Source organism: Phyllopteryx taeniolatus, chromosome 7 (assembly GCF_024500385.1).
Source record: "Phyllopteryx taeniolatus isolate TA_2022b chromosome 7, UOR_Ptae_1.2, whole genome shotgun sequence".
In the NCBI taxonomy this organism is placed as follows: Eukaryota; Metazoa; Chordata; class Actinopteri; order Syngnathiformes; family Syngnathidae; genus Phyllopteryx; species Phyllopteryx taeniolatus.
In genome coordinates this window covers 28468722-28483143 of record NC_084508.1, presented here as the reverse complement: position 1 = coordinate 28483143, position 14422 = coordinate 28468722, and the positions used below count along the sequence as shown (strand labels likewise).

The following is a 14422-nucleotide window of genomic DNA, read 5'->3' as shown; positions in this document are numbered from 1 at the left end:
GCTGCTGATGCAATGTCGAAAAGCAGCAAACGTGTCTGTCCTGGCAACTCAGTACAATATAACCAATAACTCATTAGCGTTCACCACTGCATGCGTCAACTATATATATATATATATATATATATATATATATATATATAGTGTTCCCTCGGCACTTCGCGCTTCACGTTTTGTGGCTTCAGTGCTTCACGGGTTTTTCCAAAATATTCATCAAAAAATGTTTTTTAAAATACAGCCATAACAGCAGCCATATTGCGGAAAGACGCGTTGTTTCATGTTGATGCACGAGAGAGAAGGTTTCCCTGCATGCCAAACAAAGAGATGAGTTGACTCAGAGGCTTTGTACATGCCTGTACTGTACATGCCACGGCCACTCATACAAGGCGTGTGATTGGTTCTCGGCGCGACATGAGCGACCAATGAGAGCACGAGTGGATTTATCCCGTGAGCTGATTGGCTGTGCATCCTCGCAGCCTAACCCAGCATCTACCCTTGTTGTGTCTCGCCAGTCTCGTCCACGCTGTTGACTGTCTCGCATACTGTATCTTAGTGTTGTGTTCGTGATAACTTTTTTTGTTTAAGCGATAACGTTTTTTGATTTGTTAAGCCCTTACAATGCCACCTAAGCGCTGTGCCCCTGCGAAAGCTTCCCCCGGGGCGCCCAAGAGGAAGAAGAAGAAGACCATCAGCGAAAAAGTGAAACTTTTAGATATGATCAAAGAGGGCAGAAGTTATGCATCTGTGGCACACCATTATGGCGTGAATGAATCTACAGTGCGGTACATCAAGAAAGAGGAAGCAAACCTCCGCAAAACTGCTTCAATAAGGAAGCGAAACGTGTGGTAACTCCGCGTAATAAGAGACGGGGTTATGTCCTTGTACAGAGGAATTTTGAAGCAAAAGACAAAAGACAACAACTACCCATCACCATGTTTTTCTCCAAGGTAAAACCACAGCTACACCATCAGCGCCTCCGGCAGAAGAGTCTCCGAGTGAACCTAAAACCTCTACGAGTCAAGTGAGAGCTTCTCCTCCGCCACCAACACAAGCCTCTTCGCCTCTCTCAGAAGGCAATGTTGATGAATGTTAATTACTGTATAAGGTTTTATAATTAAAGATTTAAGTAAATAGGTGTACTCTTGTAATCTTTCTCTCAAATATGTAAAGTATAAATACTGTTTCCATATTTTAAACATTCTGGTACCCACATACACATACACGAAAATTCCTAGGTGGGGGGGGCAAATCCTACTTCGCGGTTTTTCACCTTTCGCGGGGGGTTCTGGTCCCCATTAACCATGAAAAACGAGGGATCACTGTATATATACAGGACGTCCTCGAGTTACGACACATAACCTGCTTGCTGGAATACCCATCAGATAACCTGCAAAGCCACACAGGATCATTTGCTTTGAGTGTCATGTAACCCCGCCAAATAACTTGTTCCACTGCATCTTTCATTCATCTGTTGTATCATAACATCTGGACAGCCTAGGAGAGTCACACATTTGAATGATTTTTTAATTTAGCATGCGGCTAAATATATAATCTACTACGGCAGCTTTTGGATAATTTACACCGGTAACGATACATCTATGGTGTGGAGCTAGCAACACAGAAATTAATGTGGATCCCCCTAGTGCTTGTGGCCCAGAACAACCGCATAAAATGTTTACGCCATGGGCCGGTCCTGCTTTTGGATCTTGTTATATTTGCAAGAGATGTGTTACAAAGTATGGTCATGGGCCATCCATCCATCCATCCATTTTCTGTACCGCTTATCTTCCTTCCTTCCTTATCCCAGCTATCTTCGGGCGAGAGGCGGGGTACACCCTGAACTGGTTGCCAGATAATTGCAGGGCACAAATAAACAAACAACCATTCGCACTCACATTCAGAGCTACGGGCAATTTAGAGTCTTCAATTAACTTACCATGCATGTTTTAGGAATGTGGGAGGAAACCGGAGTACCAGGGGGAAACCCACGCAGGCACGGGGAGAACATGCAAACTCCACACAGGCAAGGCCAGATCCTCAGAACTGTGAGGCAGAAGTGCTAGCATCTAATATACAACCCCAATTCCAATGAAGTTGGGACGATGTGTTAAACATAAATAAAAACTGAATACAATAATTGGGAAATCTTGTTCAACCTATATTTAATTGAATACAGTACAAAGACAAGATATTTAATGTTCAAACTGATAAACCTTATTGTATTTCGTAAATAATTATTAACTTAGAATTTTATGGGTGCAACATGTTCCAAAAAAGCTGGGACAGGTGGCAAAAAAGACAGAAAGTTGAGGAATGGTCATAAAACACTTGTTTGGAACATCCCACAGGTGAACAGGCTAATTGGGAACAGGTGGGTGCCATGATTGGGTATAAAAGGAGCTTCCCTGAATTGCTCAGTCATTCACAAGCAAAGATGGGGCAAGGTTCACCTCTTTGTGAACAAGTGCGTGAGAAAATAGTGGAACACTTTAAGGACAATGTTACTCAATGTACAATTGCAAAGAATTTAGGGATTTCATCATCTACGGTCCATATCATCATCAAAAGGTTCAGAGAATCTGGAGAAATCACTGCATGTAAGCGGCAAAGCCGAAAACTAATATTGAATGCCCGTGACCTTTGATCCCTCAGGCGGCACTGCATCAAAAACCAACATCAATATGTAAATAATATCACCACATGGGTTCAGGAACACTTCAGAAAACCAATGTCAGTAAATACAGCTCGCCGCTACATCCGTAAGTGCAACTTGAAACTCTACTATGGAAAGCAAAAGCCATTTATCAACAACACCAAGAAACGCCACCAGCTTCTCTGGGCCTGAGCTCATCTAAGATGGACTGATGCAAAGTGAAAAAGTGTTCTGTGGTCCGACGAGTCCACATTTCAAATTGTTTTTGGAAATTGTGGACGTCATGTCCTCAGGGCCAAAGAGGAAAATAACTAACCGGACTGTTATGGATGCAAAGTTCAAAAGCCAGCATCTGTGATTTTATGGGGCAGTGTTAGTGCCAATGGCATGGGTAACTTACACATCTGTGAAGGCACCATTAATGCTGAAAGGTACATACAGGTTTTGGAGAAACATATGCTGCCATCCAAGCAACGTCTTTTTCATGGCCGCCGCTGTTTATTGCAGCAAGACAATGCCAAACCACATTCTGCACGTGTTACAACAGCGTGGCTTCGTAGTAAAAGAGTGCGGGTACTAGACTGGCCTGCCTGCAGTCCAGACCTGTCTCCCATTGAAAATGTGTGGCGCATTATCCATCCATCCATCCATTTTCTGAGCCGCTTCTCCTCACTAGGGTCGCGGGCGTGATGGAGCCTATCCAGCTATCATCGGGCAGGAGGCGGGGTACACCCTGAACTGGTTACCAGCCAATTGCAGGGCACATACAAACAAACAACCATTCGAACTCACATTCACACCTACGGGCAATTTAGAGTCACCAATTCATGCATGTTTTTGGGATGTTGGAGGAAACCGGAGTGCCCGGAGAAAAACCACGCAGGCACGGGGAGAACATGCTAACTCCACACAGGCGGGGCCGGGGATTGAACCCCACTCCTCAGAACTGTGAGGCAGACGCTCTAACCAGTCGCCCACCGTGCCGCCATGTGGCGCATTATGAAACGTAAAATACAATTACGTAGACCCCGGACTGTTGAACAGCTGAAGCTGAACATAAAGCAAGAATGGGAAAGAATTCCACCTACAAAGCTTCAACAATTAGCGTACTCAGTTCCCAAACGTTTATTGAATGTTGTTAAAAGAAAAGGCGATGTAACACAGTGGTAAACATGACCCTGACCCAGATTTTTGCTTGCAGCCATAAAATTCCAAGTTAATGATTATTTACTAAAAACAATAAAGTTTATCTGTTTGAACATTAAATATATTGCCTTTGTAGTGTATTCAGTTAAATATAGGTTGAACATGATTTGCAAATCATTCTATTTTGTTTTTATTTTATAAAAACATTTTTAATTTTATAACACAACATCCCAACTTCTTTGGAATTGGGGTTGTATTTCCAAACGTGCTATTGACATGAACATTTCACCAGATGTTGGGAACAACCCCAGTAATCCATACATACAAAGAAAGTAGAACAAATAAGATGTGTGTGTAATCATGTGAAATGACACAGGGAAAAAGTATTGAACTTAGTGGCGGTATGAACGTACTGCCACTAAGTTTATGGAGTTTATGCTGTGCCACAAATTGTGAATGATGAGACAGTTGATGAAGTTTTGGATAATTTCCCCTGTAAAATCTCAAATGTCATCAATGCTGTCGCTCCTATTAAAACTAAGACAATCTTGAGGTGACCTAGAACACCGTGGAGGAGCACAATGATGGTAAAGACCTCTTAAGCAAAGTGTAGGAAAGCAGAACGTAAGTGGAGAAAAACTAAATTCCAAATTGACTATGACCTCTACAGACAAAGTCTTTGTAATTTTAACCAAAGGTTAGTTAGGGCTACACGGAAACACTTTTCTGAAATCATCATTAAGAACTTCAACAATCGCACTCTGTTTGCTGTGGTTGACAAGCTCACAACTCCCCCACACCCCCGAATCAGATAGCTCCAGAACTACTAACAGCAGATAAATGAAATGAATTTGCTTGTTATTTTAGTGAAAAAAATATAATCTACCAGGTTAAATATTAGAAATAAAATCAGCAAAATGATAAAAATGATACTACATCTGAAGCCAGCCAGGAAAAACTCTATTACAATGTCAGAATTTGATAGAGTTGACCAAAAAACTGTAGAGAAAACGATTCAGAAGCTAAAACCATCAACGAGCTATCGTGACTCAATGCCATCTGACTTTTTCAAAGCTATTGCAAAGTTTGTGCTCGCTGATTTGCAGCAAATATTCAATTGCTCACTTCAGTCAGGCGAGTTTCCTAAAGCTCTTAAAGTAGCTGCCATTCAGTCTCTGCTAAAAAATAGAACAATGGACGCTTCCATGTTAGCAAGCTATAGACCCATCTCAAATCTCCCGTTCATAGCCAAGATTGTTGAGAAAGTTATTTTTAATCAACTCAGCAATTTCTTGAAGTTAAATGGACTCACAGTATAGAATCTGCTCTTATCAAAGTACTAAATGATATAAGGTTGAATACTGACTCGGGAAAGGTGTCAATTCTGGTCTTGTTGGACCTCAGTGCGGCCTTTGATACGGTGGATCATAACATACTGCTGAACAGGTGTTTAAGTGGGTAAGACTAAACAGTCCTTAAATGGTTCAGGTCCTACCTGAGGAAAGGAGTTATTTAGTAACCATTGGAAGTGTTCGATCTCATAGAATGGCAATGACCTATGGGGTCCATTAAGGGTCAGTTCTTGGACCGCTCCTGTTCAGCTTGTATATGCTACCCTTGGGTCAAATTCTTAAGAACTTTAATTTTGACTATCATAGCTACGCAGATGACACACAGTTATAGCTACCAGTGTCTCCAGATGACTACAGTTCAATTGAGATGTTGTGTCAGTGTCTAAAACAGATATATATATATAGGGTGATTGAAAAGTAACTCCCTATTTTTAAGTACTTGTAATTTATTTCTGAACTGTAATTATTACAGGAAATGAACATCCGAAGAAATTTTATTGCATGTAGTTTTATTTAAAATTTGATATGGGCGCCAGCATTAGCCAGCAGTTTCTCAAGCCGCCTGGGAACCGCATTAACTGATTTCACAAGGATGGTGGAATGTTTTTTGGTTTGGTTGGAAATTTGGTTTGTAATTTTAAACAAAATAATCGATCTGAAAAGAAAACAAGAAAACATTTAATTCCCATACATCATTGGTCTTGCACAACATTTTTTGAAAAGTATTACAACATATCAATAAATAAATTAAGTATTTTAAAATAGGACTTTTCAATCACCCTGTATATATATCCACACACACACACACACACACACACACACACACACACACACACACACACACACACGTATATATATGTAGAATTAGAATAAAGGCCAAAAAGTTCTATCTTGTTCTCATCAGACCAGAGAATCTTATTTCTCAGCATCTTGGAGTCCTTCAGGTGTTTTTTTTTAGCAAACTCCATGCGGGCTTTCATGTGTCTTGTACTGAGGAGAGGTTTAAGTCGGGCCACTCGGCCATAAAGTGATGGTTGACTTTCTAGAACTTTCTCCCATCTCCCGACTGCATCGCTGGAGCTCAGCCACAGTGATCTTTGGGTTCTTCTTTACCTCTCTCAGCAAGGCTCTTCTCCCCCGATTGCTCAGTTTGGCCGGCCGGCCAGCTCTTGGAAGGGTTCTGGTCATCCCAAACGGCTTCCATTTAAGGATTATGGAGACCACTGTGCTCTTAGGAACCTTAAGTGCAGCAGAATCTTTTTTAAAACCTTGGCCAGATCTGTGCCTTGCCACAATTCTGTGTCTGAGCTCTTCAGGCAGTTCATTTTATCTCATGATTCTCATTTGCTCTGACATGCACTGTGAGCTGTAAGGTCTTATATAGAAAGGTGTGTGGCTTTCCTAATCAAGTCCAATCAGTATTACCAAACACAGCTGGACTCGAATGAGGGTGTAGAACCATCTCAATGATGATCAGAAGAAATGGACAGCACCCCAGCTAAATATATGAGTGTCACAGCAAAAGGGCTGAATACTTATGGCTGTGTGATATGATATTACACTTTTCTGTTTTAATAAATCTGCAAAAATTCAGTTTTTTTCTGTCAATATGGGGTGCTGTGTGTCCCATTAATGAGGAAAAAATAAACTTAAATGATTTTAGCAAATGCCTGGAATATAACAAAGAGTGAACATTTTAAGGGTGTCTGAATACTTTCCGTATCCACTGTATATCTAGCAGTGTATCCAGATGACTAAAGTTCAATTGAGGTGTTGTGTCACTGTCTAAAACAGATAAATAACTGCATGAGCCAAAATTTTCTTCAATTAAACAACAACAAAACTTAGATAATTGTTAAATAAAGACAAGAAGATTGCTGTTACTAAATACCTGGAGTCACTCTCTTTAAAAAACAAAAAACAAGTCCGAAACCTTGGTGTTCTGATAGATTCCGACCTGACTTTCAACAGTCATATCAAATCAATTACTAAAACTGCCTTCTACCATCTGAAGAACATATCCAGAGTGAAGGCTTGCATGTGTCAAGCAGACCAGGAGAAGCTCATCCATGCTTTTATCTCAAGTAGACTTGACTATTGTAATGGTCTTCTGACTGGACTCCCCAAAAAGAGCATTAAACAGCTGGAGCTCATTCAGAATGCTGAAGCTCGGGTTTAGACCAGAACAAAGCGGTCAGAACATATTACACCAATTCTAAAGTCTTTACACTGACTTCCCGTCAGCTTTAGAGAAGATTTTAAAGTACTGCTACTGGTCTATAAAAAAATCACTAAATGGTTTAGGTCCTGAATACAGGAAATACATGCTAATGGAATATAAACCCAGTAGGGCTCTGAGATTGACAGACTCAGATCAAATTGTGGAGCACAGAGTCCAAAGCAAACATGGTGAAGCAGCATTTATGGAATAAGCACACAAATGGAATAAGTTGCCAACAGAAGTGACGTCAGCCCCAAGTGTGAATGTTTTTAAGTCCAGGTTAAAAGCTCTTCTTTTTTCTCTTGGTTTTTGGAGTATTTCCACTTTTAAATTATTTTTCTTGCACTGTACACTGTTTGTTGTTCTTTTATTGTTTTTTTTCTTCTCTTTGTTTTAAATGTTTATATAAGCTGTTTTTTGTTTTTAAATGCTTTTAATCGTGTAAAGCACATTGTATATGAAATGTGCGACATAAATAAATTTGCTTTGCTTTGCTTTAGACGCTTCAATCTTGAATTATGTCCAAGGGTGAACTGACTAAGCCTTGAGGATAAATATAGATGTGTGTGTTTAATTCTGAAGGTGCTCTCGCTGGAATGCTCTTATCAGGCTTAAATGTTGACTTGACATTTTCTCAGGATGCTTTACGTGTGTGTGTGTGTGTGTGTGTGTGTGTGTGTGTGTGTGTGTGTGCGTGTGTGTTATCCTGAGGGGCCATACTGTAAATCTGTTCACAATGAGGGGACAGGCAACCCTCCTGGTGTCAAAAAGAAAGTCTAAACTGCAAATCATCAAGTCTTAGAGTGACGACTTAGTTAAGATGCATGTGTGTCTCTGAATCTGTGTTGCTGCTGCACAAATCTGTCCTCTGAGTTTAATGATAGGGTGGGCAGGCTGCCAGGCAGACAGATAATACCATGGTAGCTGGTGACTGAGTGACTGAAGTAGAGGCTGTTTCACCTCAGCAACGGTTCTCAAAGTGCAGGTCGTGGTATTAGCGGTCACATAGTGATCCTAGGAATTTGAGAAATATATGTTTTTAGATAGGTAATATGTGAAAACCTCATTGCGGAATTCATCATCACATTATGCGTTATGTTACTCAAGTATATAAAAAAAAAATCTGAATCTTATACATCCATCCATCCATTTTATTTACAGCTTATCCTCACTAGGGTCAAGTCACTTGGGTCACTAGGGTGTGCTGGACCCTATACAGCTACATTATTATTCTTATTATTCTTCTTCTTATTATTATTATTCAATTGCCACTAGAGAAAAATCCTTTGTTCATTTTAATGAATGATTTTGAAATAATTATTTTTAAAAAGAGCAGTGTTATCATTGTATCCGGCATGCTACCGTTCTAAATCACAGGGACATTTTCTTTATTGGAAACAAAAACATCTCATGCATTAGTGAAAAACCCAGACAACTGTCTGTCATAGAACAATGCATGGGAAACACACACATGAATACACACTCCGGCAGTTAAACCCAGCAGGACAACAGGCCTCTACACTTTTACAGGCAGAGTATTTATTTGTGTGTGTGTGTGTGTGTCTGTGTGTGCGTGTGTGTGTGTGTGCGTGTGTGTGTGTGTGTGTGTGTGTGTGTGTGGTATTGTCCTTTGATAGACAAGAACCCTCACAATCCCCAAGGCATATGCATGTCTTTACATGACACTGATGCTATACATCTCTGTCAAGCTCTCTGCACTTTCTGGGCACACAAGGACAAAGACAGAGATGGATGCTTGGGGATGTTCGGAGACAGAACAAACACCCAGATGAGATGGATAAGGGAAGATAATGTTTACTCACTGTGTGTGTGTGTGTGTGGGGTGTGGGGGGTGGGGGGGTGGTGCATGTGTGCGTGCGTGCAGGCGTGTGCATCAGTGTTTGTGATTTTGTGTAAGCAAGTCTTTCTGTGGAGTACCTTTTCTCCTCTCCTGCTCCTGGAGGAGGCGTAGGGAGGTGAGGAGGTGCAAACGATGGAGGTGATTGTGAACACCAATATCCAAGAGGTCACATTCTGAGAGGTGCAGCAGGTCCTCGAGAACACAAAAAGGTACAAAGCTCATGTGAGTCTTTCCAGAATTGTTGCATTGCTGCTTTCCAAGCCAAAAGTAAACAAAAAACATAAATGACTTCATATTTAGCATTTGAGGCACCTTATACAGGACAAGCAGAACAGTTCACTTTCGATCGATAGCAAAGCCTTGAGAATTAAATGGCCTGGATGAATGACAATATTCAGAGGCATCTTATACAGGGGCTTCTCGTGTATCTGCACTTTACTTGAGTATGTATTTTCATGACAACCTTTTACTTTTACACTACATTTGAAAACAGATTTCTGCATTTTCTACTCTTTACTATGTCAAAATAGGCATGGGCTTTTTTTCAGCCTCCATGGATGACATGGATGGATGAGAATGTAAAAATGATGTAAATACGGAGATATAAAGTCAGCTGTGGTTGACATTTTCATTGACTGAGATCTTGGGAACCAGGGGGCATTATCACCGATAATGCAACAGATTTTTAGAAGCATGATGTTCCCTATGAATGTCCTTATTTAAGAGAACTGTTTGATTTGGTCACTTATAAGAATAAGTCATGGCAAATGCGTTGTGTCTTGTGCTAGCCTAAAAACCACAAGTTTTTGGTGTTCAAAAATTCTGTTTAATCTGAAAAAAATAGATGACCTAATTTAGCTTTTTTTTTTTTTTTTTTGTTCACAACATTAGCAAAGCTAGGGGAAGATATTTTCGTAGCATAGAAGCCCGAGTTTATAAAAGAGGGAAACTATTTTGTGTGCAGAGAACAAATTTTTCATTGTGCAAAGTTATAAAATTGGTATGGTATACAATTGCACATCGCCGCCGTCAGAATGGAATATCATTTTAAACTGAGCTCCTCATGTAGTTGATTGTTTAAAACAAACCGAATCCTTTTTTTTTCTATATTGTCTAATCATCAATGTTACCTTTGTTGAAAAGGATCATTTACCATCTGTTTCCTACCACTTATCCAGTTCAGGGTCACAGATGAGCTGGAGTCTATGCCAGCCAATTGTGGCTGGCATGGACAATCGACATTAAATACAGGTCAAATTTCGATGACTAATGTGGAAGGAAACCAGAGTGCCTGAAACACATGCAAGCTAATGATACAGAAAACGATCCGAGCAGAGATTTGTAACTAGGACCCTTGACCCTGTGAGGCAGACGTGCAAACCATGTTACACCGTGCTGCCACAATTTACAAAATTATGCAATTCTTTAATTTCCATGTTTATAATTGGATTTTATAGGAAAGTATTGGCTTCCTTCAACATTTAAATTAAAAATTAATAAAAATTTAAAATACAAACTGCTATTGACCTTAGGCACAATGAAGAATGGCTTATTCTTTTGTTTGTGTCATATAAAACTATGTTCCCCAAAACTACATGTTATACTATATCTGGGTACAATCCAAGTCGAGTGTACAAAATACATTTTGAGGCCTAAACTGCACACAGTGTTTGGTGGAAGATAAGAAACTTTTAAGTCTGTCTAGACAGGTTGTTGGCTCCAGCATAGAATGTAAACTGCTGAAACCACTGACCTCCTGTCATCCAAAAGTGTGCCATCTCCTCCCCTCATCCTGATCCTGTCATTACAGCATTGTTTAGCACATCAACAAACACACCCCACCACACTTCAACCTGCACTGTGGTATTAACTAATAGGACCCCCGAAATAGATGAATGAGGGAAAACTACAACTCAACCTTGGACAGTACTGGAAGTACACAACTGTACATAAAGATAAATTACCCACTGCATCATCACAGGACCTTCACAGCTCAAAGCCGCACAGCTCAAGGACTTGTTGTTTTGTTTCATTAGTTATTACAAACACTTCTCTTTTCAGACTACGCATGCACACAGCCAAGTGTTTTTGTATCTCCCCCTCTCTTGTCTCATCTCCATTTTTGTCCATAACAAAGTTGACATGTTTTCTTTAGTTGATCATACAGAGCTGAACTACAATATGAACTCTTAATCCTGTCCTGCAGTTGATTTAACAGATATTGAGGTGGATTTTTTTTTTCTTTTTTTTTTAATCCTCTTGTGTATGGGCAACACAGGCCACTTGAGGCCTTCAATACTGATTTTTACGTGTGAAATGGTATTAATTTAGTCATTTCACTTGTCTAAATGCAATAATTTATGAAGTAGGATTCTTCAATTACCTGCACAGGTTTATTGACCTTCTTAGGTTAATTCATCAAGCAGTGGAGTTGTAAATTCTGAATGCCAAACCATATACGTACTATTTCACCACATCGACAATATAAGAGCTTTGACGATCCTTATACTCATGTTTACTTAATGTCTCGCCATTGTTGATAGTGTCTACCAGCTAAGTCATGCAATACAAATTCTGGATGGTTGAGAACCAATGAGTTGGACATTGTTGATATAATATCTGAAAAGGGTCATTGGTGCTATATGAATCCATTATGGTTAGAGGATAATGTTGTAAATTCCTTAATTGACAACCATTGAAAATATCTGCACAATAGCAGAGGCCACATCACATAATCGGACCACACAAATGAATGTAATGTAATTTAAATCATGAAATGTGTTGTTAGGGAACACCAAAAACGGCAGGTAACTGCAGATGTATTTATATCTAAGATCATAATGATGTTATTATATGTTTATCATGTTTACTCTACTGCGATTGGCTGGCAACCAGTTCAGGGTGTACCCCGCCTCCTGCCCGATGATAGCTGGGATAGGCTCCAGCGCGCTCGCGACCCTAGTGAATGAGAAGCGGCTCAGAAAATGGATGGATGGATGTTCATTCTATTTAATTTCTCCCCTGTTAATATACATTATCTAATAAAGCTGCAGAAGAAAATATCACACAACAGCTTTAACAACATCACAGAATCACTTCATTGCCTTTGTCTGTCCTTCATACCCTCACTATCTGTTTGATTAGCTCTGCTCATTACTCCTACATTAATAACACAAATGCATTATGGGTAACCGTTTAGTAGGAGGCAAAAAATAGGTCTCAGGTTTTATAAGCTAATCAATCAGGACCCTCACCCAACGCTGGTTAAAGGTTAAATTTGACTTTCTTAATGGTTGTTAAAGAGCCTCCACCATTGCCCATTTACTGTCCAGTTCAGGCTAAAGTTGGATTTTACTGCTGTGCTTTTCACTTTTAGTTACAAAATTCCTCATTTGTACAAGGTGACCCTAAAAAAAAATGTTAAAATATTGTTCTTACACTCATTCACACCTTACACCTCATTCCTAAGAAAACTTGTTTAAACTCACAAAGAGAGTCCACAATTAAAAGGCATGCCAGCGCTGGTATTTTCAATTATCTTAATTGCTGTAAGATCCCCTCCGCTTTACAGTAATTGGCCAAATTTAGAGTTAAACAGCAAAGTTGGCATTGCAACTTGTGTGATAAAAAGAATGATTAGCTCCAGTGGAAACCCTTCATCATTACAGCGCACTGACATGTGTCCCGTTACATACAGTATCATATCTGAAAATTATAAAATCTGCCTGTAATCCATGCTCCTTGGACTTCTTCTAACAGTTGTCTTGCAGTACTGTATGATGAAGTTCATGGACCAGTGAATAATATGATATTCACTTTTTTTTTCTCCCCATCATCACCCTGAACATATGAGATGATGATGATTCCCCTTTATAAAGCAGGGGGAAAATGTACAGCTATTCAGGATTATTCATCCATCCATCTATCTATCCTACCTTCCATTCATCCACTTTGTACAGTGCTTGCGCTTATTAAGGCCAAGGGGGAGCTGAGGCCTATCCCAGCTTACTATAGGCGAGATGTGGGGTACACCCTGGACTGGTCGCCAGTCAATCACAGGGCACAGTTAGACAAACGACCATTCACATAACAATCATCAATTATGGACCATTTAGAGTGTTCTATGAACCTGCCATGTATGTTTTGGAATGTTGGAGGAATGTTTTCTTCAGTCAATTTTCTTCCTGGCTGGCTATCATTCTGTCCAATGTGATAATCACAGAGTCTGTGGGTTGAACTTCCACTGTGTTGACTTCAGACATTCTGATTTTTATTACAAAGATTGAATTTTAGTTTTATATATTTGTCGCACTGCTGGTTTTCCGAGCAGGTAGGTAAGGTTATTATCATTTGTAACCCATTTCACACCACAAGAAAATCTGTCAGGATGATTTTTAGACCAATTACAGAATCAGGCCTTTGCTGACTTTGTTTGGCCTTGAAATTGGCCAGGTGATTGTTATGGGTGTACCCCACTTTAGGTCATAGTACCTCAACACCATCATATTCTTGCTCAAGCGCAGTGCAGTATTGTGGCAATCCCAGCTGACTCAGCCATCGGGAGATAGACTGGTGCTTCATGGTCCAAAACCACAGGCATGTGTACACACGCGCACACACTATAGTTCTTCAGATGGAACCTGAAGGAACAGAAAATCATCCAAACCATCATTGTTTAAAAATCAACCATGAGACTAAGGAAATATATAATTGTATATGGGGGGGGGGGGGGGGGGGGGGGGGGGGGGGGACTTACAGTGACATGAATGTGGACCAGGGGGATTACTGATGGTATTACTGAGAATCCGACACACAGTTGTGAACCACTAACTTACCAGTTCAGTTAATGCTTGTAAGCTTTATCATAGTGCGAGTTTGAACCTGTAATGGATTGATCAAATCCTATTACTTCCATGGGGAAAGATTGTTTCTAAATTCGAAAAGACTGGAGGTTTACCAGGGTAATGCAATAACAATGTATTGTGTGTGTCACCAGAAACAAAAAGGGCTAATGCATGCTTTTAAGTAGTGTTTTATTTTGCATGCTTGAAGGACTGTTTGTGGTGACACATCATTGCTAAGGACAGGGAACAGAGAACATTATCAGGAGGAAAGACAAAGACTGAGCATGTGCAGTGACCCAACACCCACACAATTACAATAAGTGATTTTACAGGGACATACAGGGATGT

The 14422-nt window shown here is 40.1% G+C and overlaps 1 protein-coding gene across 1 annotated transcript in view; it reads right to left on the bottom strand.

The window, feature by feature from the left end:
• The window catches only part of bcar3 (BCAR3 adaptor protein, NSP family member), a 97118-nt gene that overhangs the window by 78976 nt on the left and 3720 nt on the right, over nucleotides 1-14422 (bottom strand). The window contains exons 2-3 of the mRNA XM_061779697.1: nucleotides 13722-13870; nucleotides 9308-9422 (exon numbers count right to left, since the gene is read on the bottom strand). Coding sequence (XP_061635681.1) covers nucleotides 9308-9422; nucleotides 13722-13811 — 205 coding nt within the window. The 5' untranslated portion in view covers nucleotides 13812-13870. The remainder of the gene's footprint in view (nucleotides 1-9307; nucleotides 9423-13721; nucleotides 13871-14422) is intronic.